General features: G+C 44.7%; 1 protein-coding gene across 2 annotated transcripts in view; it reads right to left on the reverse strand.

The window, feature by feature from the left end:
* NSUN2 (NOP2/Sun RNA methyltransferase family member 2) overlaps nucleotides 1–22,380 on the reverse strand; it is a 39,615-nt gene extending 17,235 nt beyond the window's left edge. The window contains exons 1-9 of one of the 2 annotated variants that reach the window (XM_019541263.1): nucleotides 22,251–22,380; nucleotides 21,983–22,140; nucleotides 15,200–15,304; nucleotides 10,772–10,877; nucleotides 9,064–9,135; nucleotides 7,195–7,279; nucleotides 5,437–5,629; nucleotides 3,560–3,634; nucleotides 1,196–1,326 (exon numbers count right to left, since the gene is read on the reverse strand). In XM_019541263.1, coding sequence (XP_019396808.1) covers nucleotides 1,196–1,326; nucleotides 3,560–3,634; nucleotides 5,437–5,629; nucleotides 7,195–7,279; nucleotides 9,064–9,135; nucleotides 10,772–10,877; nucleotides 15,200–15,304; nucleotides 21,983–22,140; nucleotides 22,251–22,343 — 1,018 coding nt within the window. In that variant the 5' untranslated portion in view covers nucleotides 22,344–22,380. The remainder of the gene's footprint in view (nucleotides 1–1,195; nucleotides 1,327–3,559; nucleotides 3,635–5,436; nucleotides 5,630–7,194; nucleotides 7,280–9,063; nucleotides 9,136–10,771; nucleotides 10,878–15,199; nucleotides 15,305–21,982; nucleotides 22,141–22,250) is intronic. The other variant, XM_019541271.1, reaches the window with a different exon arrangement.
* Nucleotides 22,381–22,447: the final 67 nt, after the last annotated feature.

Here is a 22,447-nt window from a genome sequence, read left to right on the forward strand (position 1 = left end):
TGCCAACTGGCTGGCTCCCAGCTGGAACTTCCCCCACCCCCCAACCCTGACCTGGCTCAGTATGTGGTGCCTGGCATGCATCACCATGGTTGTTGCCACTTCCCTGCATTACCGGACTGCCTGGAATGGTGCAGCAGAAACAGGAGCAGGAGGAGAAGCTGTGGGAGGTGGGGCAAGCCAAGCAGTACCCAGGCAGCTGCAGCAGCACTGGGAGCAACCCTGCCAGGAAGTTGTGCACACTGACCAGGACGGTGCAGTCAATGGGTGCAGGATGTCCTGGGCAGGAGTGGGTGGGGCTTGGCCCATGCAGAGCACCATGGGGGCAGCTGCAGGATGGATACAATCAATTGGATCTGGCCCACGGGCTGCATTTTGCTCACCCCAGGTTAAGATGAACACTCCTCTTAGCTGATTTAAAACAGGAAAGGGAGCAGCTCTACAGAAGCATGCATCGGCTGTAAAGATCTAGTTGCTGGACAACTGTCTATGATCTAACCTCATTGCCTGGCATGTAATATCCCTCAAATAAGTCTAGGTTACTTATTATTGACTTGCTAGAACCAATCATTCTTTCATCCTGGCACTGGGGGAAAGTATGTACCAGGAAGCACTGTTTCATAGCTCTGCAGTTTAAGTAGGCTGCTGTCTTATTCTGATATATTCACAGCAGCATAAGACCATGCTCCCCACAGCTGTGCTTAAGGCAATCACAAGCAGTGTAAAGGTGACAAGCCTCAGAATCAGCCAATGCCAGCCAACTTTAACAGTGGGGTTCTGAGTATTAAGAGGGCATATTCTTACTCAATTGTTAGGCTCTGTGTGTTGCATGTTTTTTACAGTAACAAAAACAAATATTTACTTCTGTTCATGTTGAAGAACAAACACAGCTGTCTGAAAGTATCTTGTGCACCTTGTTGGCAGAACTGTTTAAGATGCAAGTTGCATTTGTACAAATACAAGGCAAGAACACAGCACTGCTGGTGCCTTTGTGGCATGCAGAACGTTTATTAGTGCTGTTGATGCAACAGAAGCAAATAGCACATCTTCCCATGTGCCTTCTGAAAGCATCACCTGTCCTGAGACCAGCTGGCCCTAGACTACCCTAACTCAGGGCAATTCCCCCTGTTGTGTAAGTTATAGAGGTTTTACTTCATTTTTCTATTAAATATTTAACCAAGAGAGCTCACAGTCTCACCTTGACTTTTCTCCAGCAGAGAGGTGATGACAGCTTCATTTTCAACAGGATTCAGTGAACATGTAGAATAAACCATCCTGCCACCTTCTGCCAGCTGTTCAACACCACGGGTTGCAATTCTTAACTGCAACCTAACAGAAAATTATTGGTCAAACCAGATACCATGCAAGAACCAGCCAGATTCCCATAATTCTTGTAGAAAACATGCTGTCTAGAGCTGAAACTCTCCTGAAACATCGTAGCTAACTCTGGATGTGTCTACACTGCAAGTTAAATTTAGTTCTGGGGAGGGTAAATAAACCCATGCTGAGCTCTCTACTGCTGCTGCTAGAATGTACCTAACCCAGCTAATTTAATATTTAACATTTCCTCACTCCTCCTAAAGTGCCCAATTTCAGATCATTTTAATGTAAGCAGTCTAGCTTCTCCCTCAGTAATTCTAGCATTCAAATTAACAGTAACCTGAATACTACTAGAAACAGAAACAGTACAGTTCAAGCAAGATGATGGATTGAAAGTCTATAATGGGACCATTCCCACACACCTACAGTAAACCTAGTCTTCTGCATTCTAGAATACTTTTGCTTTAAATGCGTTTCCAGTGGCCCAGACACACACACCCCCCCCAGCAGTGATCCTAGTTTTCTCTGATAAAAAACCCACAAATTCTCTGATAAAAAACCCACAAAATCCATGATTAAAATAAGAGGCCCTCTACAGCCCCCACAGACCTGCTGGTGCCCCTCACTCCCCCCCTACAGCCACCCCTGCCTTGCTGGTGCCCCCTGCCCTGCCAGAAGGGGCACCCAGCTGCCAGGGCTATGGGGCCACAGCCTCTGTGCCACTTCCCCTGCTGCCCCTGTGCACAGGGGATGTGTTGCCAAGGCAGCGCAGAACTCACAGCAGTAAGGAGATCCCCGTGTGGCTCCACTGTTCCCTATATTGCAGGGTTGCACACACTGGGCTGTGGACACCCTGGGGGAGGGCAGCAGGGCAGGAGCTTGAGCCTACCCCCTCTCCAATCTGGGGGGGTGGAGGTACCCCCTGGCCCTCAGGAGTGGGCACGGCAGTGAGGAGCCAGCACCACCCCCACCCCTTGAATGAGCTGCTTGCAGGCCTATCATGCTTCCTGCCAGGGCCTTGTGGCCATGCATTGCAGTCCCGAGCCCCATGCACTGCCTGGCTGGGTAGCAGGTTCAGCCCCAGTCCCAGCCCTGCCCCTCATGCCTCGATCTCCCCCTCGCCCCCCAGCTTACCTATGGGAGCTGCTCTCCAGGCTGCCTAGGGCTATGTGCATTGTGCCCCCTGCCTGACTGCCCTCCTCCCACTCCCTCCCAGGCCCCTGCAAGCTGGAACTCTGCCAGACTGCAGAGAGCTCACTGCAAAACTGCAACAAAAAAAAAATCAACAGGTTTCTCTGCTAAAATGACAAATCCACATTTTACTGTGGTAAGTAGGGAAATCCATGTTTTACTGTTTTTCCGTAGGAAATGGAAAATCTGGATCCCTGAACATCAGCTACCTAGTCACACTAGAAAACAAACATGACTATCCAGTTGAACTAAGTTATTTTCCTCAAAACAGGGAAAACAGCAGCAATTTGTCATGCTGAAAAAAGTGTGCGCATACATATGCACAACGGCAGGCTATACATAACCAACCACATCTAAATAATTGTGAAGGGTTTACTACATCAAAATAATTTTATATCTCAACATTCAGAATTGATAATGCTCAATTTCTTAAAAGATTACAATTCACCAGAGAGACTTCAATTTAGTTTTAAAATGACTTATTGAACATTGGCTATCAAGCTGCAATGTCAAACACTCCCACCTGTATTTGTTATTTTACTGCAATAGCTGGGACATCAAGTCACTTAGATTAAGACAAATCTGTGATTCATATTTCAGTACCAATACCAACACAAGGATTCCACCAATATTCACATTTGATACTCTGGATTTTGCTTGGGTTTTAGTATACAAAATAGCTACTGCCATTCAAGCATGCACACTTGCCCATGGCTTCCAAATCCCCTCCTCTCCCACCTGTCCCAATGCTTAGCAACCACATCCTAGTTCCCCAATAATTCAGTACATTTAGATTCATAAGTCAATGAATACTGATACCTGTTTGGTATCATATAAGAATACAAAGAAAGTCTAGATTCATCCTCTCTTTACTGTAGACTAAATTCAAATTTGAACAATCATCCCATTCCCAGAAGAAAGCACAAGAATACTAGCTCTTCATTGAAGGAAGAAGCGGCAATATTATATGACTTGTATTTCATCACACTGCTATGTTAAAGAATTATTCTTTTCCCCCACACAGATACAAGGATTATAATATGCCTTTTACCCATGCAACTGCAAGCTATTTTGCGTTGTCCATTTTTTCCACACATCAATGTTTTTTCTCATGGTTCCATCTCCACTGCAACAGAAGTTTGCATGTTAATTCATATGCAAAATATTAAATTTATCATCTACTTTGGTTATCTCCTTAAAATACTTCTAACTGCATTTCTCTGTCTTTAAGTCAAAGAGGCTAACCACAGGGGATTCTATTTAAAAAGGGCCCTAAGCCTCTTAAAGGCCTTATTCTAGCATCAACCGCTATGACAGTGGAATAAGATTCAGCTAGCACCTGGCATTTCCACTAAAATCTGAGAAAGTTGAGTTAGAATTATTTGTAATTATTCCATTAGAGAATAAAGAACCACAATATGAAAACTTACTGGGATTTCATAGTTAGAAGGCATGACTGGGTTTGTTTTTGTTTTGGGGGTTCTTCTGTTTATTTTTTAGGAAGCCACACACTTCATTCTTAAAAATACAGCAAAATAATCAAGTATTTCATTACTAGTATATTAAGACGCAACTCTTCAGTCACTTCAGTTGGCTAGTTCTGAACACACGTGCAAACCTGCACTAAAGAATTTGCAATCCAATTTCTATCTTATGCTGAGATATCTTACCAGCTGCTCACTTAAACATACTTTGTTGTCTACCCTGAGCAAGACCAACAGTTTAACTCTTATGTCTGAGCAACAGGAAAAAGTCAGGAGGGAAATAATATACAATAAAATCTCAAGAGACATGGGGACTACTAAATAAAACAATTCACTGTCCATCTTCTTTAAGACAGGTAAATAAGCATTTGGCAACCAATCAAAATATAACACAAAATCAGCCAGAGAACAACAGTCCCTTTGAACAATTTCAAATACAAGGACAAAGTAAGCAGGTGTTAACAGAAGTAATTCCACTCTGAAAGAGGCTCCTGGCATTAGCACCTTCTTTTTTTAGATTGCTCCAATTCATTTTTACATTTCAATTCCTTTCACTCAACAAAAACAAAAGACAGCTGAGACAAAGGAATGGGACTCTACTCTGGTTCATATACTACAAACACAATTGGCAGTATGGACATAAATATACATTTACAGCATTTACAGTTTTGCCAAAATAAGCTCTTCATAGAAAAATCTATGAAAAATAATTTTAAAATGTTAAATAAAGCCTTACATTATTTGAAGGAACTACTGCAGCACCAAGACCCCAACTATGAACAAGTAAAATAAACTTAACTGAATCTTCCTTTCATGGGTAATATAACCATAAGTTACAGTTCCACTGGATTACAAAAACTGTACTTGTCAATAATCTAAGACATGAAGGAAAACAGGCATGTGTTTATGTTTTAGAAGTCCTGTAATGATGACTGAAACTGGGAAGAACTGTTTGACTTTCAGATTTCATGCCACATTGACAGAGTTGGAGGAAAGGTTTGCTTTTAAAACCAAGTAGCTTTAACATCAAAAATCACTGCAATGATAATAAAGGAACTCCAAAATGCAAAGTTTGGAAAATTACATTTTAGACCAAAGAGCACATTAATGCTCTAAAAGAAATCATACATACATACAATTCTATTTATTTTGTTTCTGTTAATCCCCAAACTACAAGGATTAAAAAAAAAAATGTCTAGCAGACTTCTGACATTTATCTGCACACATCTTCATCCATTAAGTGAAGCCAAGTACAAACTGGAGTGAGGCAAAATGTGCTTTTCTTAATCCCCTTGCATAATCTGATTTAAAAGAAGAAAGAGCATGTTTGAAAATCCCTATATTTGAACCCTGCTTCGTTATGCAGAAAAAGCAACAAATCAACAGTAAGTTTATGTTGCAAATAATACAGTTTTTTTTGCATAAAACAGTAAACACAAGATACCTGCAGGGAACATCACATAATATCCTGTCATAGAAAAGGATTTCCTTTTTCCCATTAACATCCATTTGTAGATTAGGAATGCTGGAGGCATCATGATTTACCACCATGATGCAAGGGCTGTTTAACCTCTTAGCTTGATGAACCAGCAAATAGCAGCGCTTGTTGTCAACATCATTAGCAATTACAAATCCCTCTGGGGATAGAAAACATAAAATTCACAGGTTAAAATGGAAACAGCTGCATCTTCCATTATAATACAGGAGTTCATATCAAGGCAATCCACTGAAAAGATTCAACAAAAATATGTATTCGGAGGCCAAAAAAGGAGGATTATTTTATGCCTTACAATTCATTAAATATATTGTTTGGTGTCTTTTTCTTTTGGTTGCATAAACTGTTTGCCTCTTTCTAGAGACTTCCATGAAAATCAGTATTTATTTCTATAGGTTGGAATGTTAGGCTGTGTCAAAATAATTCCTATAAAACCAAAAAAAAAAGCACCTCTGAAGGGTGGAGTGGTCTGTTAAAGACAGAAACAATAAATTCTGGTGCTATGCAGCTGAAATAAAAGACTACACAGACCTTTAGCACAGAGACAATATGATCTAACCCCTGGAAAAAAAGGCAAAACTTCTGTGCTGGAAAACAGCTTGCAAGCAGCCAAACAGAGAAGACCCCATATGATTTACTGTCTACAACAGTAGTTCCCAACCTTTTTTTGCCACGACCCACTGCTAGAAGCAGAGTGCAGCAGCGGTGGTGGCCCAGAGAAGCTCCCGGCATGTGGCACAGCTCATCCTTTGTGTGCGGGGCTGCCAGCATTGCCCCCGCAACCCTTATTCGGGTCACGACCTGAGGTTGGGAACCACTGGTCTACAGGCATCAGAATGAAGACAAGCATTTTGAAGTTAAAAAATAAAAAAATAAAAGGAGGGTGGGTTCTTAAAGTGAAGGATTGGTGCAATTTAATCCAGCATCTATGGAAGAGCACTAAAACAGGAGCTAGCAAGGTCCTATCCACAAAGTGCAGACTAATTAAACAAACAAACAAAAAAATCTAATCATGCTTAATGTTACCACAACTCCTCTGCAAGCGTATAATCCATATCTCCTCTTTGAGCCACTAAGTTTTAAAGACAACCTGCAGGTAACTTTAACAAGCGAATAGTTGGATGTGTGCCATGATGCCTCAAAGTAGGAGTCAATTAAAGAGGTCCTTTAAAAGTCTGAAGTCTACTATATACTCGCTTCCCTTGTCTTCCTTGAACAGTAAAGCCGATGTCATTCAGCATATGAATACTGTATTTCCTCACATACAAGCCCTCAAATAATACACCCTGTTTTGGGAAGACAGAATGAAGGAAGATTTTTCTACTCATGGTTGAAAGCTGACTACATGGAACAGGGATAGTCTAACTCTTCAGCTCACTCACCCCTTCCTGGCTGCTCAGGCAAAAGCTAGTTTTAACCCTCTCACAGTTACTGCCAAATTGGCACCAGCTTTTTGGCTGCTTAGCTAAAAGCTATCATCAATTCTGCCATTCCAATGAAGAAATCAACTTTCCCACTAAAGACGTGTGCCCCAAATTGGGAGGACTATTTTTTGAGGGGAAAGTGTGCAGTTAAACACAGTATATGGTTTTTGGATTTTTTTAACACTTGCATATCCTCTTAGGAAAAAAACAAAACACAAAAATAAAACAAAACATCTTTGCAATTTAAAGCCTCACAATCCCAAAGTGGTCCTGACAAACTCACCTGGAAAAGGAACATTCATATCTGCATGCAACATTTCAATTAGCTGTGCAGTCTTAGACCCAGGCGCAGCACACATATCTAGAATCTAACAAGAAAAAAAAAAAGTAAAAAAGAACATCAAAGTTTCTTAAGTTTTAGTTTTGATTTATTATAGCTTCTTGCTTAAATACAAGATGGTTTTCAGATACAAGATGATACAATTATGAAATGGACAAGTTTATTCTAACTACAACTTACATGAAATACCCCTGTTCTGCATGCATATACATACGTGGGAGCATGCATCCATCAGCTAAGATAGAAATATAATTCAGTTCTCCATATGCATGAACAATTATTATTGAAGTTAACAAAAATTGGGTATATTCATGAACCATACATTTACATTTAAGTGTTGTTATTTTTCTCATCTCAGATTGCTTTTTAACAGTAAATCCAAGATAGTTAGGCTGTAAAAGCTAGTTTGGACTCTCCCCACACATTTGTAATTAAACACAGTGAAAAGCCTCAGGTAAAAAAAAAAGCAAATACACAAATTCTGTACTCTGGAACAAAGAGTCAGGAACTCTCTCAAACTAACTGGCAGTGAACTCACTGGCAATTAACACATTCTGGCACAGAAAACCCAAAAGAGAAAACACCTCTAGGAAAGGTACGTTGCTTCAACTCTAAAAGCTACACACTACACTCTAATATAACAGCATAAAAGCATCATGGAAATATAAGCAAATAAAATGAGCAGACACTTAAGCTTTACAAAGGACTACATCTGCTGTTGGGAAAACTAAAGACACCTGTGGAGGAAGCAATGAAACATCTGTTTTCGCAGCTAACACTAAGAAAAAGAATGAAGAGAGCAACACCAAAGAACCTGGGCTCCTATTAAGGCTGACCAGCAAAATGACAGCAGATAAAAATAAAACTGCAGAACAAGGCAAAGGTTATGTAAACAACCACTGAAATTTAAAATCCATATTTAAAATAGGGTCATTAAGCCTTTAAATAAGACAACAGAAATAGAAAAGCTGGTAAAAAGAACAGACGTTTTCTCACAACAAGCTTCTTGCATTAAAATCTTGTATGTGTAACATCAATTAATTTGATTCCAGGTAAAATTCAGAAAGCGAGAAAGCATCTATCCTTTAATCTATTTACTCCATTAAAGATGACTAAGAAGAGTTTGGTTTGTTTAGTTTAGCTAAACAAAACTGAGAGAGACTATCACTGCCGTCTGTAAATACACCAGGGAGAAAACAGAGCTATTTAAAACTAAGGAACAATATTGGCATAAGAACAAATGGGCATAAATGGGCCATGAATAAATTCAAGATGGAAATTAGAAGATTTCCAGCTGTCAGAAGAGTGAGGCTTTGGTACAGCCTTCCAGTAGCAGCAGTATAGGGGCAAATTAATTAGCTGGTTAAGACGGAGCTAAAAAGTTATGAGTGGAACTGCTGAAATGGGCTGCCTGCAACAGCAAAGGAGTGGCTTTGATATGGGAGGTCCATTCCAAGCTTTCATGGAACTGGCAGACCAGCCAGCATAAAACAGTGACTTAGGATTCACTCAGACACTGTTTTGCTTTGGCATGTCATCAAAGTGAGAAAGTGATGTGTGTAAAAGCAGCTCTGTTTTTAAGTAAAATGCTTAAGGAGTTGGTGGGAGCAAACCAAATCAAACATTTAAATGGAAGTATGTTTACCTGAAAAAATATTTGACTTTTCAATACCCACAGAGAATAGTTCATCACTAGTTTGTGCACAACACACAGCATATGCTATCAAATAAAGCACCAAAGAGGTGGGTTTTGCATTTTTTCTTAATTTGTCAAAACTGTTTTGTTAACCAGACCAAACTTATTTAAGTTACCTTGTGATGAGGACTAACATTAAGCAGAAGGGGAGGAATCATACTGACAGCTTCCTGGCGACTAAGATTTCCCTAAAAGAAAAGAGCACATGTATATTTTGCATTCCACTACAAAGTCATGATTTGTTTTACAATAAAACAACTTCAGTGATTTATACAAGACATCAGTATGTCCTCTAGTTGCTAATGCATACTAAAAAAAAGTTTGATAATTCCAGCTATTACAACTGACGTTGTTACCATGTATTACAAATGTCATGGGAAATGCAAGTATCAAACACCAACTAACTGCAACACACCAGTTCACTAGTAACAAGATTCCTTCTTAAACAAAAATCTCTTTCCCTTATGATTATGGATATACTTTGGACTTTTAAGAGGAAGAGACTAGAGAATCTGGCTTCAGTCAAGTACAGGCAGGATAAACATTTCATGATTCTCCTTTAATTTAAATCCTAATGCTTATAAAACTCCTATTATACTCAAGAAAGCCCTGCCAGACATTTCCAAAAGCTCCATTTCTGAATGATGAGTCATCCTCAGCCATTCTCAGGCTTCCCTATAATGCCAGTTAAGTCCTGGCTTCAGCATGTGCTCAAGCTCACACCTGTCTAGAATTCCTACTTCAAACTCCCAAGCTTGCACCCCGGTAGCACTTCCATCTGCACTGGAAGCCCTTCTGAAGCTCTGAGACTCAGCATGCCCATCCTGTCTCCTTGTTTCTAACCCCCAAGTCCCCCTCCCTGCAGTATAGTTCTAGAAAGCATGCCCTGCAAGACAATTCATCAGTATATCCTCTAGTTCTTAATCCATAATTCTCGCTCTGGCCTTTCTATAACTCCCCTTTTCTTGACTGCTCAGTCAGAGCCTGGACTGCCTCACACCCCGCTGCCAAAAAGGGACGTGAAAACCTATACACCAGCTAAGAACGCAGAAGCATACTGCATAGTACATGCAGTATTAACAATTCAGTGTACAAATGTTGTGGACAGAAGGGATGAATTCAAGCAAAACCTAAAATGTTGGGGGCAGCCATACCCATAGATGCTTAACTCAGTATCTGACCTCAGGGGAGGGGGAAGGGGATGGAAATCAGCCCCTCTTAAGGCATCTTTAGTTGGGCAACCAAAAAGAGGTACTGGTCTCTTAAAATTAAGGCCAGGGGTTGTCAACCAAGGGTACTTAGAAAAGTGCTAGGGGGTACATACAGGCAGTCGGGGATGCAGCATTGCCACCCACCACCCCGTGCTGCCACTTCCCAGAAGCAGAGTTGGGGGTGGGGGAGGCACCACCCAGACGCTAGGAGAGGCCACACAGGCACCACCCAGATGCTAGGAGAGGCGGGGGAAGCTTGTTCACACACAGCAGCAGCCACCATCCACCATCCCACACAAGGCCCCCCCCCCCCATGTCCAGCAGATGCCACCAAAAGGGGTACACTCCTTAAAAAAGGTTGAAAACCTCTAATTTAGGCCAAGGGGATGTGATAATCATTGCTGTGTTCTGGTCCTGTGAGATGAACCGTTGTCCACAACAGTTAAGAATAAAATCAAATATAGCTGAAAAAAGATCAAACATGACATTAACTTAGCTCTTCAGAGATTACAGACCAGATTGAGCACCATATAAACTGCCCAATATGAGATGTTCTAGTTCTAAAGAGAAAAGTTAGCTCAGGATACAAAAAGTTTCAATTGTTACAACTTACACACTCTGTCTCGCTAACCAGAAACTGATGAAATTTTTCTAGTTCTGGTGACTTCCGCAAGATTTTTCTGCTCAAGTTTGTGTGCCATGCTAGCTCTTCTGGATACCTGAAGAAACAGAAAAATGTCATATTTTAGAGTAATCCAATGTAAAAAACATTAATAATTAAAAACTTTTAGTCACCTTAAAACAACTAAAAAACCATTTAAATAATTTAGTACCGATCCAATTAATAACCTGTTGAAAAAAAAAAGCTGTAAAGAAGGCAGAAGACATGGACAAAATAACATGCCTTATTTAACCATCTTATGCATTTCAAGCTTCCGAACTATTCTGTTTCAAAAAAGGAACTGGAGTTATAACAGTGGAGTTGAAACCACACCTTTGGCCCATGTCAAGAACCAACTCAGTCCCAAGAAGGAAAATCTGCAATCTTAACAGAAGAGATCATTATCAGTTCACTTTGGCACCAGCAGAGACACCACAGTAACAATAGATTTTTATGCTACAAATCTTCATACTTGCATCACTGAGAATAGCACACAACCCTGCTGTGCACCTCAGATAGTCAGAATGATAACTCAGCCCATAAAAATTCCACTAGGCAATTTTTTGCTTGTGTTGTATGAAATGATCAAACTCATCACCAAATGCACAAAAAAAAAGTACATCCAGCAAAATGAGAAATGCTGACCACAGATACTTCAGATAATCCTAGACTGGAATGCTTCAAAGGAAGTTCAGTAACACTGAAGTAAAGGTCTCACTGTTCACACTTCTGAAATATAACTTGTTTGGGAATGCTGCGGTTTGAAATAATAAATAAAATGCTTTAGTTTTTAACAATGTCGTAACTGTCTTCTTGGGCCTTGTGAGATGGGCCCTGTGCCTGATTGGAACATATTCAAGCTATCACTTTATTGCAGGAGTGGACAATTATTTCAGCTAGAGGGCTACTTAATGAGTTTTGGTAAGCTGCTGAGGGCCGCAATGGTAGCCCTGCCCCTTGACAAGTGCCCCACCCCCTGGTCGCCATTTTGGGACCAGAAGTCCTGTCCCCTAACCCCTGACCTTTACCACCATATATCCCTACCCTTGCCCCCGGAAGCACTCGGGGGGAGGGGGATTGCCATCTTGGAACCAAAAAAAAAAAAATCATGCTAAACTCAAATATCTATACAGTTTATAAACTCACTACGGGGGACCAGAAGGGTTTGGGAGAGACCTTGTTTCCCCTAGCGCCCCCTGGCATAACAAGGAATAACAGCCACAAGTTGTTGGAGAGTAGGTTTAGATTAGACATCCATAAGAACTACTTCACAGTCAGGGTGGCTAGGATCTGGAACCAACTTCCAAGGGAAGTGGTGCTGACTCCTACCCTGGGGGTCTTTAAGAGGAGGCTTGATGCCCTCTTGCCCTGGCAGGGGGTCAGACTTGAAGATCTATAAGGTCCCTTCCGATCCTACTTCTATGATTTTATGATCTATTATAACATATTTTAATTTTATTTCAAAACAATATTTTGTCCTGATTTGTGTGTGTGTATAACGTATATAGAGGTGATTGCATAATAGGTCAAAACAGTATTACTTTTATATATTGTGTGTGGAGTATGCAGGGGAGAGTGTGTGGGGGGGTTGCAAGGGGATGTGGCTGTGGTGTACCGGGTAGGGTATATGTATATGTGGGAAGGTTGTGGGCGGTGCGGGGGGTGTGAGGGAGGGTGGGGACTCCCCCACATGCCCCACCCCCATGAGTGGCAGCAGCAGCAGCAGCGGCTGCCAGGCCTCAGGGTGTTCATGGCCAGCACAGGCCCTGCTGCCCAACAGCACGACTCCAGCCAGTTCGGATGGCAGCAGTGTGGACATAGGGTGGGCAGGGTGTGGGTGTGTGTGGGGCGTGAGGGATGATGGGAAGCTTGCAGACTGCCACACCCCCCCCCCATGGAGAACATCCACTGGCAGTGGCAGTAACAGCAGGCCTCAGGCCCTTAGGGTGCTCGTAGTCTGTGCAGTCACAGCTGCCAGGCAGTGCATAGCTCAACCAGTTCTGGGAGTGGCATGTGGCAGCAAGGAGAGCAGCCAGGCTGGCCCGCCACATGGGGCTCATGTGCACCTCCAGGAACCTGCACACACCCAGGGGGAAACACTGTGCAATAAAGCCAGCTACCTTTCCTACTCCTTGCTGTCACATGCAGCTCATGGGACCCTGCTGGGAAGCAGCACCACTTCCAGGGGAGACCTGTGAGCTGCACATGGCAGCAGGGAGTGGAGCCAGGCTAGTCCATCTCTATCATGTGGGACTCACGTGCCACTGGGGGGAAGCCCCGCACAATGAAGCCAGTAGCTTGGCTCCGCTCCCTGATGCCGTGTGCAGTTCACAAGACTCTGCTGGAAGTGGTGCTGCCTGCTAACAGAGTCCTGCGAGCCACATGGGGTGGCATTGTGTAGGAAAAGCAGCTGGCTCCATTGCACAGCACTTCCCCCCTGGGGGTGTGCGAGTTCCTAGAGGTGCACATGAACCCCGTGTGGCGGGCCAGCCTGGCTCCATTCCTTGCTGTCACATGCAGCTCCCAGAACTGGTTGGAGCCATGCGCCACCTGGCAGCTGTGACTGCACAGACCATGAGCACCCCAAGGGCCTGAGGCCTGTTGTTGCTGCCGCTGGCAGTGGCTGTGCACTATGGGGGGGGGGGCACGTGTGGGGGTCTGCAAGCCCCCTCCCCTCCTATCATTCCTCATACCCTGCCCACCTGAGCTCCACACTCCTGCCACCCTGTCAGGCACAGGCCCTGGGCTGCGCACTAGCACCAGCCCCACGCTCCATGTTCCTACCCACCTGCAGCTTCCCTACCTGGTGTCTGGAGCGAATGCTGCAGCATGGACACAGGAGAGGTCAAGGCCAAGGAAGCCGAGTAGGTCACCTGGCAGCTGCAGCAGTGGCCCTACCTGGAAGCTGCATGTGCTGGCTGGGACCAGGATCCTCCTAAGCAGGAGGGTGGGAGTGAAGCATGCAGACTGGGTACAATTACTTGGCGAGTGCCTGCAGGCTGGATGACACCACCTGGCAGGATAGATTCAGCCTGCAGGCCATACATGACCTGTCCCTGCTTTATTGGGACTGGCATCAATGTAAAGTTACAACCACGCCACAACCTGGCTGGGACTGTTGCACTGTAAAAATAAAATGGCTGAGTGACAAATTTAGGTGAGCTGCCTGAAGAGATGGTAAGGCTTTTGGGCTAAGTTGACCATCAAATAGCCTGCGGCTGAATGAATTCAATCTTCACAGGTTAGCGTAAATTAAACCAGTAAGCAAGTGAACAGCCATTCACTTGATTCCAGAATTGCATGCCTGCAGTGGCTCAGGCCAGAAGCCGGGAGGCACTAGAGCACACTTCCCTGCTCAGCTGGAGCTCACAGCTTGGGCCAAGGCTAGCCCACCCACCCTGTGAGGAGGGGTTTGCAGGGAAGAGGAGGTGCAAAGCATCCTAGGATGCTGGGGGACAGAGTTAACTTGAATCTGGAGGGAATCAGGGCAAGAAGTTCAATAAACTGATTTAACCTAAATCAGTTAGGTCTGATACTTATCTTAAACCTGTTTCAGTCATTTTGCAAGTGGTATATGTGCACTGAACTGCTCTTGTGTTACAGATCCAAACTGGTTTCTGAACACTTATATACCAGTTTCAGTGTTAACTTTTGTCCCTAGCCTCGGATAACTTTAAGTATGTTTAAGTCACTTTGCAAAGAACATATTTAAGGGATTGTTAACCTGATGTTAAAATGAACAAATGTAAAGATTTGCAGTTTTTAACAGAACAGTATTTAAATTAAGAAAAAATATTATCCTTTAAAAATATATTTGTTAGCACCCTATCAGTGTCTGCAAGGTTCTTTTCTGAAAAGGGAATGATGAAGTAAGCCTATGTAGCACTTAAAGGTGCAGTAGGGTGCACAATTTTCAAATAAAACATTCTTTTCAAGTGGGTGGTTTTACTTAAAAAAGAACAACAACATAAAATATTCAATGCTATGGGAAGCTTCATTTTGTTTATTAAAACACATGTAACACATATAACAGCTGCTAAAACCAGTACTAATAAGCACCTTAAATTAACTTCTAATGGCAGCAACAATATGCAGAAGTAATTATTAGAATGCCTGCAGGAGTACAATACTTGATTAGCTATACCCAGCAGGATCTGGGTAGTAGGTACACTTCATTGCTACTAAGATTCCAATAGCTTTTATTTTTCAGGGAAAAATATTATCCCAGCTTACTTATGCTCCCATAGCTCAACTTTTAGATCAGTTAATTCCACCACAAATGTATGTTAACTATTAGACTGAGAAGACTAATAGAGAAGAGGAAACAGCTCTTTGAAGTGATGCGCTCTAAATCTACAAAGAGTTCCTCTGTTTTCCTACCAGCTTAACGGTTGTGGCACTTCAATTTTCTGACCATCCACTACTAGGTCCTGCAGCTCCTTGAAATACTTGTTCTTCAAGCAGTGGAGAATTTCGTTTGCATGGCTGGGGAAAGAAAAAAGCCTATGTATGAAACTAGTCAACATCTGGGCCAATGCAGAAGACTTGCTTGTTAAAACAAACAAACAAGAAAAATCAACCTGAAAGACAGGACCCCATCCCAACTAATGTCATCAACAAAAATCAATGCCACTTGTATTAATTCAACTTTACACTATCGACCAGATTTCAACATGTCACTAATTTCAATGGAAGTCCATTTTAAGCAGTCACCACTTTCTCCATTTCAGAAGTAACGAGCGAAAATAAAATTTCCACAGTTAACATTTCTAAATAACCCTGAGTTAACCTTCATAACACTAGCTCACTTGCATCCAATGATTTAAGGAAGTTTCAAGCTTTAAAGTTACCCTGAATTAGTTTTAATATTTAGGGCTGAACTGTTGTTGCAGCCATGACAGTCCAGGAAATATCCAAGAGGCAAGGCTTTTTTATGAGATCTTTTATTGGACCAGTTGAGAGAACTGTTGGGCAAGCTTTTGGGCATCAAATGCCCTTCCTCTGGTTGTGCCCACTGAAGAGCACTTAAATATGTATTTGTCTTATGATCTTAGCTCAAATCTCAATTTTATTTCTCTCCTTGCATATTCCCTTATTTAGCCCATATATTTTTTATTCACCCATCCTGTACTTTCTCCAAATTAACACCACTTTATAAAAGTTGCAAAACCCAAGCGAAGTTATATTCGGAATATAACCTAACTAGTACATTGCAAAGCAAAAGCACAATATACTTGGAATTCTTGTCTCACATTTAGGAAAGTTGCATGTTGAAGGGGGAGCTAGATACATTATTTAACAAAGAAAAACAATGTGGAGGTGCACTTTATTATAGGCAGAGCGGTTATTATCCCTTATTAAGGCTACCTAGCACTTCCCATTGTAAGAACCTGTTTTCAGTTATTTATCAGCTTATCAAACATACTATGCAAAATGTTCGTGCTGTATTTCTGCCTCAGTTGAATTTTGTGGGGACATTTCAACCAATGTTTCAGCTGTTTCCAAGAAGAAAAATATGACAACCACTTTGTGTTGAAAAACTCAGTGGGCACGTACTTGGAGGTACACACCTGAAATACAGTAAAGGCCTGTGGACCAGGATCATGCATTTTTCTGTTCCTACAAAAACTTGCCAAACTGCCGAAGTTACAGACCAGGGTCGTCCAACTGCAGCCTGCAAGGTGTTAAAATGCAGCCCACAGGCTCCTGCCCTTACTTCCCCGAGCACTCCAGCTGCTGCCACAAAGGTCTCTGGGATTTACCTCTCACTCTGGCTTTATCTTCTTGCTCCAACCCCTATGTGTATGCCATCAGAGGGCCCAGGCTACCATAATATCCTGACCACCCAGAAACTGGACAGCCTTGTCATATACCACTGGAAGGATGGAGAGAAGAAATGCAATTTGCACATGTTCAGACTTGTAGATTTTAGCCACTAAATTTTAATGAAGGTTTTGCACAAACTGAGCTCACTCTGTCTCCTCAGAGCTTCTCCACATAACCAACCTTCACATATCATCCCCTCAGATCAACTGGGCATACTCCAGCCCAGGGCTGCAAAACTAAGCAGGCACAGGAACAGAGGTCAAGTGATTTTCTTCCCCTGTATTTTCAAAAGCACCATTTTCACTAATCAAGCAACACAGAGAAGAAAACAACCTCACTTGAACGATGAGCTGAAAAGAACCAGACTGGAACAAGAAAGGGAATGAGGAGAAAGTCTGACTGCGATGTAAGCGTGGGAGGAAGCCGACGACGATTAGAATAAAGCATGAGATAGAGGACGGGAGGACTGCCTGGGACAAGGCACTGAAATAGGAGAAGCCAAAGAAGTGCAGACTTGGGGCAGGTATACCAGAAGAATACAACTGAAATGAGGAACGAGGAGGAAGAGACCAGAGTGGGATCAAAGGATAAGGCATAAAGGTGTGTCCTTAAAGCAGGATCCCTTCCTTACAGCCTAGGATGGAACCCAACTGTCACCATTCCTTTGCCACCAGCAAACAGCTGTGAAACACACTGATAACCTCTTTTCCCCTTCTGCAAGTGAGGTAATAGTTCACTACTGCTTCCATTTATATACTCATGTCCAAGGCAGGCATTTCAGTGGTGGATCTAAAGGTACCAACCCTGCTGTGCGACTGCAAAGCTCTCATCCGGATACCACGTGATGAAATTCCTGCTTTCCCTCACCCCATAACTTCTTTCAAGATGAGATTGCACAGGCCCCCACTATCTTACAAAGAAAAAAAGCTGTAAGGTCTAGCACTCAAAAACCCCTGCCAAAAAAAACACAAAAGGTTAGCATAAAGGATATCCATGCAATTTTGATTCAGCCCCTGTATGCATATCAGTTATATTACAACTTTTACTCACATGGCATTTTTGTGAAAGTAATTTTTTGAAATGTTTGTAAGATGCTTATATATGATAAGCACAGCACAAAAGTTGGAGACAAAATTACTAATTCTGTCATCAGATCACAGTTTGAGCAGCGTGCCTTACATAAGATATTGTGGGGGAGGGAGGGCGGCACACTGAAAGATAAGGACGAGTAAAATAAACTCCTGTTCATCAAGTAAACAACATGCTTCCAATGCAGTGAGGCAGGGATCTTGTGGAAAACGCAGTACATGACCCTGTAATACCTATGGAACGGAAATGAACTAGTTAGACTGGGAATATCAAGTACATCCACATGGAAACATTGGTCACGTAATTACACAATGCCTCTGCAGATCTATGCTGGCACAGTCTGGCTAGCACAAGGAATAACAGCAATGAAAATCCAGTTGCAGAGCTTCATACTTAGGTGTCAGCCAAAATATAACCCCTTCAAGCACCCTGGACCAACACTCTGGTTTCTGACACATACTGAATTGGATGCTGCTGTGTCTTCACTATTACTGTTACCCATGTTAACTATATTACATGAACCCAGCTTTGCAAAGGGTTTCATTTTGTTGCAAGGATGTGCCCTTACTGAGAATGTTTTCTTGCTCTGCAATATTCACCTTGACAACCTTCTTTCTGAGTTTTGAAAGAAAATGGAAGACAGTTTAAGAGAGCCACACTCAACCTTCTAACTCCGTAGGCCAGATAACTGATGTGGGGCTGCTCTGCAGGCCGTGGGGTGACCCACATGCACTGGTTTCAGCCAGCAGGCTGGAGATTGAACACTGCCAAACTAAGAATTTAGTTTTTCTCCAGCAAAAAACAAATACATAAATAGACATAGGATGTAAATGAAATAAACAGATGCTAGGACAAAGGTCAGCAAATCCAAGCACATGTGCTACAGCATGGCATGGGAGGCCATTTTGCTCAGCACACCACAACCGGCTCAGGCTCTGGGCAACTGCCATCAGCCATGGAGCCTTACCTGTTTGCAGCAGGTAGCAGGGAGGCTGCAAACAGCTCGGACTCCATGACAGGCAGCAGCAGCCCAGAGCCTGGGCTGGCTGTGACAGGCAGCCAGGAAGCTGCAACCAGCACACTGGGGCCCAGAGCCCCGGACCAGCGCCATGGTGGCAGCAGCTGCACACATGCTTTGGGGCAGACAGTGGAGCCAGGGGTAGCGCAGCCTAGAGGGAAAAGCAGCCCCAGATGCATGAGCTTTAGGATTAGTGACACATGTGCAAAATGAAGAGCCAGACAGTAAGACAACTGTTAGATTTAAGGATCCTGGCTCAACTGCAGACCCAAGGAAGGTGGTGGGGAGGCAAGGGGTATGGATGGGGCCCAGGGCAACAGGCACATGTCCCAGCTTTGCCAGAGCTCATGTCTTCACCTGTTTTTGTCTTGTAGGAAGGGAAATGCAACCAAGGAGGAGAATGCCTTTCCACCTGCTTTGCTCTTATTTGTGAGGGGATAGCAAAGACAGAGGGGATGGGACATACGCCAGCCAGCAGGGAACAGATCCACTCCAAGGCTGAGGCTGCTGCAACTCTCAAGCCAAAGCAACAATTCTGAGAAGGCATTAAGATGCACGGGTGAAATGGTTGTGGGGGGAGGATGTACGAGGAACACACAGCTGGAGGAAGCCAGAGGGAGTACAGGATCAATAAAACCAGCCATGGGCACCAGAGTCAGGGGAAACAGGAGCAGGGTATGCTGTTTCCCAGCTGCACTCCACCTGCTCCTCCTGGCTTGGAAACCTGTGGGAGTCGCCACTATGATTGCTGCCAGAATACACCGAACTATGGGATATAGTAAACACACTAGATGGTAGGGAGTAAATTCAGGTGGATTTAGGTAGACTGGGGAAGTGAGTGGATCAGAATAGGATTCAAAGATATGTGCAAAGTGCTGCACCTGGGGAGAAAGAATCACCAATACACCTATAGACTGGGAAGTACCATTTTAAGTAGCACAGCAGTTGAAAGGGATCTCGGACTCATAGTTGACGCACAAATGAACACGAGTCACCAATGTGACGAGGTAACAAATAAGACTAACTGCACTCTTTCCTGAATTAATAGGTGCATCACAAGCAGGTCTAGGGAGGCGATACTTCTCCTCTATGTGGCATTGGTGAGGTGGCAGCTGGAGTACTGCATCCAGTTTTGGATGCTGCACTTCAAGAAGGATGTGGATAATCTGGAAAGGGTTCAAAAGGAGGGCTACTCATATGGTTGAGGGCCTGCAGGTAAAATCTTTTGAAGACAGATTGAGGGACCTGAATCTCTTCAGCCTCCACAAGACAAGGCTGAGAAGTGCTCTCATGGCTGTCTACACGCTCATTGGGAGGGGGGAGAAGGGGGTGGTCAGCAGGGAATAGGGGATACTCTGTTTACCCGGGTGCCCCTCAGGGTTACTAGAAAAAACAGCCATAAACTGAAGGAGAGTAGATTTAGATTGGACATCAGGGAGAATTTCTTTATGGTGAGGATTGCTGAAATATGAAATGGGCTTCCAAGGGAGGTGGTGCTTTCCCCTACCTTGGAGGTGTTCAAAAGGAGACAAGCATCTGGCTGGGGTTACTTGACCCTAGTGCTATTGCCTGCCCAGAGCAGGGGGTTGGACTTGATGATCTAGTAAGTCCCTTCCAACCCTAGAAATCTATGAAATATATGAAAGGGCAATACCGCCCACCACAAGGCTTCCTCGTGAGGAAAGCCCAAAAGGCACAGATGCCCACTGCAGGAGGAAATGTGGAGGTAGTCCCCACTGCACAGGCCTGGGCAGGAAGACACAGAACTCAGACAAGACTCGACCCCAGTCTGTCCCCACCCTCCCCCCAGAATCCACACCTCTCTCTCCAGGCGGTGCCCTTCCTGTCCCTCCCTGCCCCACCCATGTCTTCAGCAGAGCAGGGTCTCAGTGCTCTCTGTCTCTTTGCAGTGCCATGGGCTCTTTGGCAGGTGGCAAGAGCCTGCCTCAGCTGCTTGCAGTAGGCAGCTGCAAGGCTGCTCTGGGCCCAGTCCAAAGCCCTGGCCCAACTTGTTGCCAACAGTGGTTGCATGTGCACCTCAAGGCCCATGGCAGGGAAGGGGCCAGGGCTGTGCTGACACAAGAATCAAACTACTCACAGCTACCCTGCCATCTGCCCCCGGGACAGCAACATCTTCCAGCTTCCCTTAGCCTGTCCGGAACCAGATGGCAACAGTGCCTATATTTCCCTGTGGTACAACGCCAGGATTGTCAATGGGCACATTCTGCTTCCTGCCAGAGGGGCCAGCAAGTGCTGCAGAGAATAAGGATGCTGAAGGACAATGCTCTCTTCCAAGAATGGCATGTCCGTTCTCTCTCCCAGGACTGATTTAACCCTGGCTGATTGCCAGATTGCTTCTCCCTGGTTCCTGCCACATGCTCAAATATAGGTCAGAAAACAACCTAGAGAGACATTACACCAAGGGTCGCCAAACAGCGGATCTTGATCCACCAGTAGATCTGGGAGCCTCTTGCGGTACATCCCAGGCTGGGGTGGGGGCTGAGTGCCTGTGTGCATGCATGTGTGTGCCCCACCCCAGCTGGTCAGACCATGGAGGAGGGAATGGGTGGGAGCTAGATCGAGGCCCCTGCAGTGAGGGTCAGTGTTGTGGCGGCAGAAGCAGGGGTAACTTGAGTGGGACCCCGGCCGGGTGGGACTTATTTGGGGGTGCACCTCCCCAACAGCTAATTTTTTCTCCCTCTGCCTTGATATGTACCTCCCTTCCTTTCCCATAGACTTACCTGCTGGGCGAGGGTGGGGGGGAAGGGGAGTGGCAGCGGCACATGGTAGATCTTGGGTTGCTTTTAAACACCAAAGGTGATCTCCTACTGAAAAAGGTTGGAGACCACTGCACTATACTGCTCAGCCCATCGGGGACTAAGAGAAAACTCTGGACCTCTTGTGTTACACCTCTTCAAGCACTAGTTTTTATGACTGGAAGGCACTTCTTATAGCTGGAGAGTTGTTTTTGTGGCATGACAACTCAGTCTAAAAGCCAATGGCGCGAAATGCCAGCGAACCGTGCAGTACGAGTGACATACAGCAGTGGCTAGAAAAGTAAAACCCCTGCCCGTCTGCCCACGTGCACAAAGAACAGCCACTCTCCGAGGACAATCCGAGACTACGGGGAGGAGGCCCTACACCGACCCCCACCCCCCGAGCGAGGGGGACCACGGGCCTTTTTGCCCCTCACAGCAGGACACTCGGACTCAGGCCTGCGCTTCTCTCACCTCTTGTAGCCCGTAATGCGGAAGGTGGCGGGGAGCGGCTCCCGCAGCGCCGCCATGAACGGCTCCCACTCGCCCTCAGGCACGATGCGCAGCGCCGCGTAGTAGCGCTCAAACAGCGCGTTCTCCTTCACGATCTCGGGGTAGCCGCCGGCCCAGCCCTGCAACAGGCCCGCCGCAGGTCAGCCGGGGGCGGGAGGCAGGCTGCGCCACCCCGCTCTCCATAGCACTGCCCGCCCATAACCACCATCCTCCGCTCATCCCCGCTCACCGCAGGGTCGCGGCCCTGCCCGTCCCCGCCTCCGCCCCGCTCCCGGCGCTGCTGCTGCTGCTGCCGCCGGCGGTCGCGCTGCCTGCGGCCCATGGCGGCGCAGCCCTGTACGAGTCCCGCCGCGCGCCGGAAGATAATGTCAAGGGAAGAACAAGAGGCGCTAACGCCACCGCCGCTCAATACGGTCAGCTAAACCA

Source organism: Crocodylus porosus, unplaced genomic scaffold (assembly GCF_001723895.1).
Source record: "Crocodylus porosus isolate Cpor-Errol unplaced genomic scaffold, CroPor_comp1, whole genome shotgun sequence".
NCBI classification, from domain to species: domain Eukaryota; kingdom Metazoa; phylum Chordata; order Crocodylia; family Crocodylidae; genus Crocodylus; species Crocodylus porosus.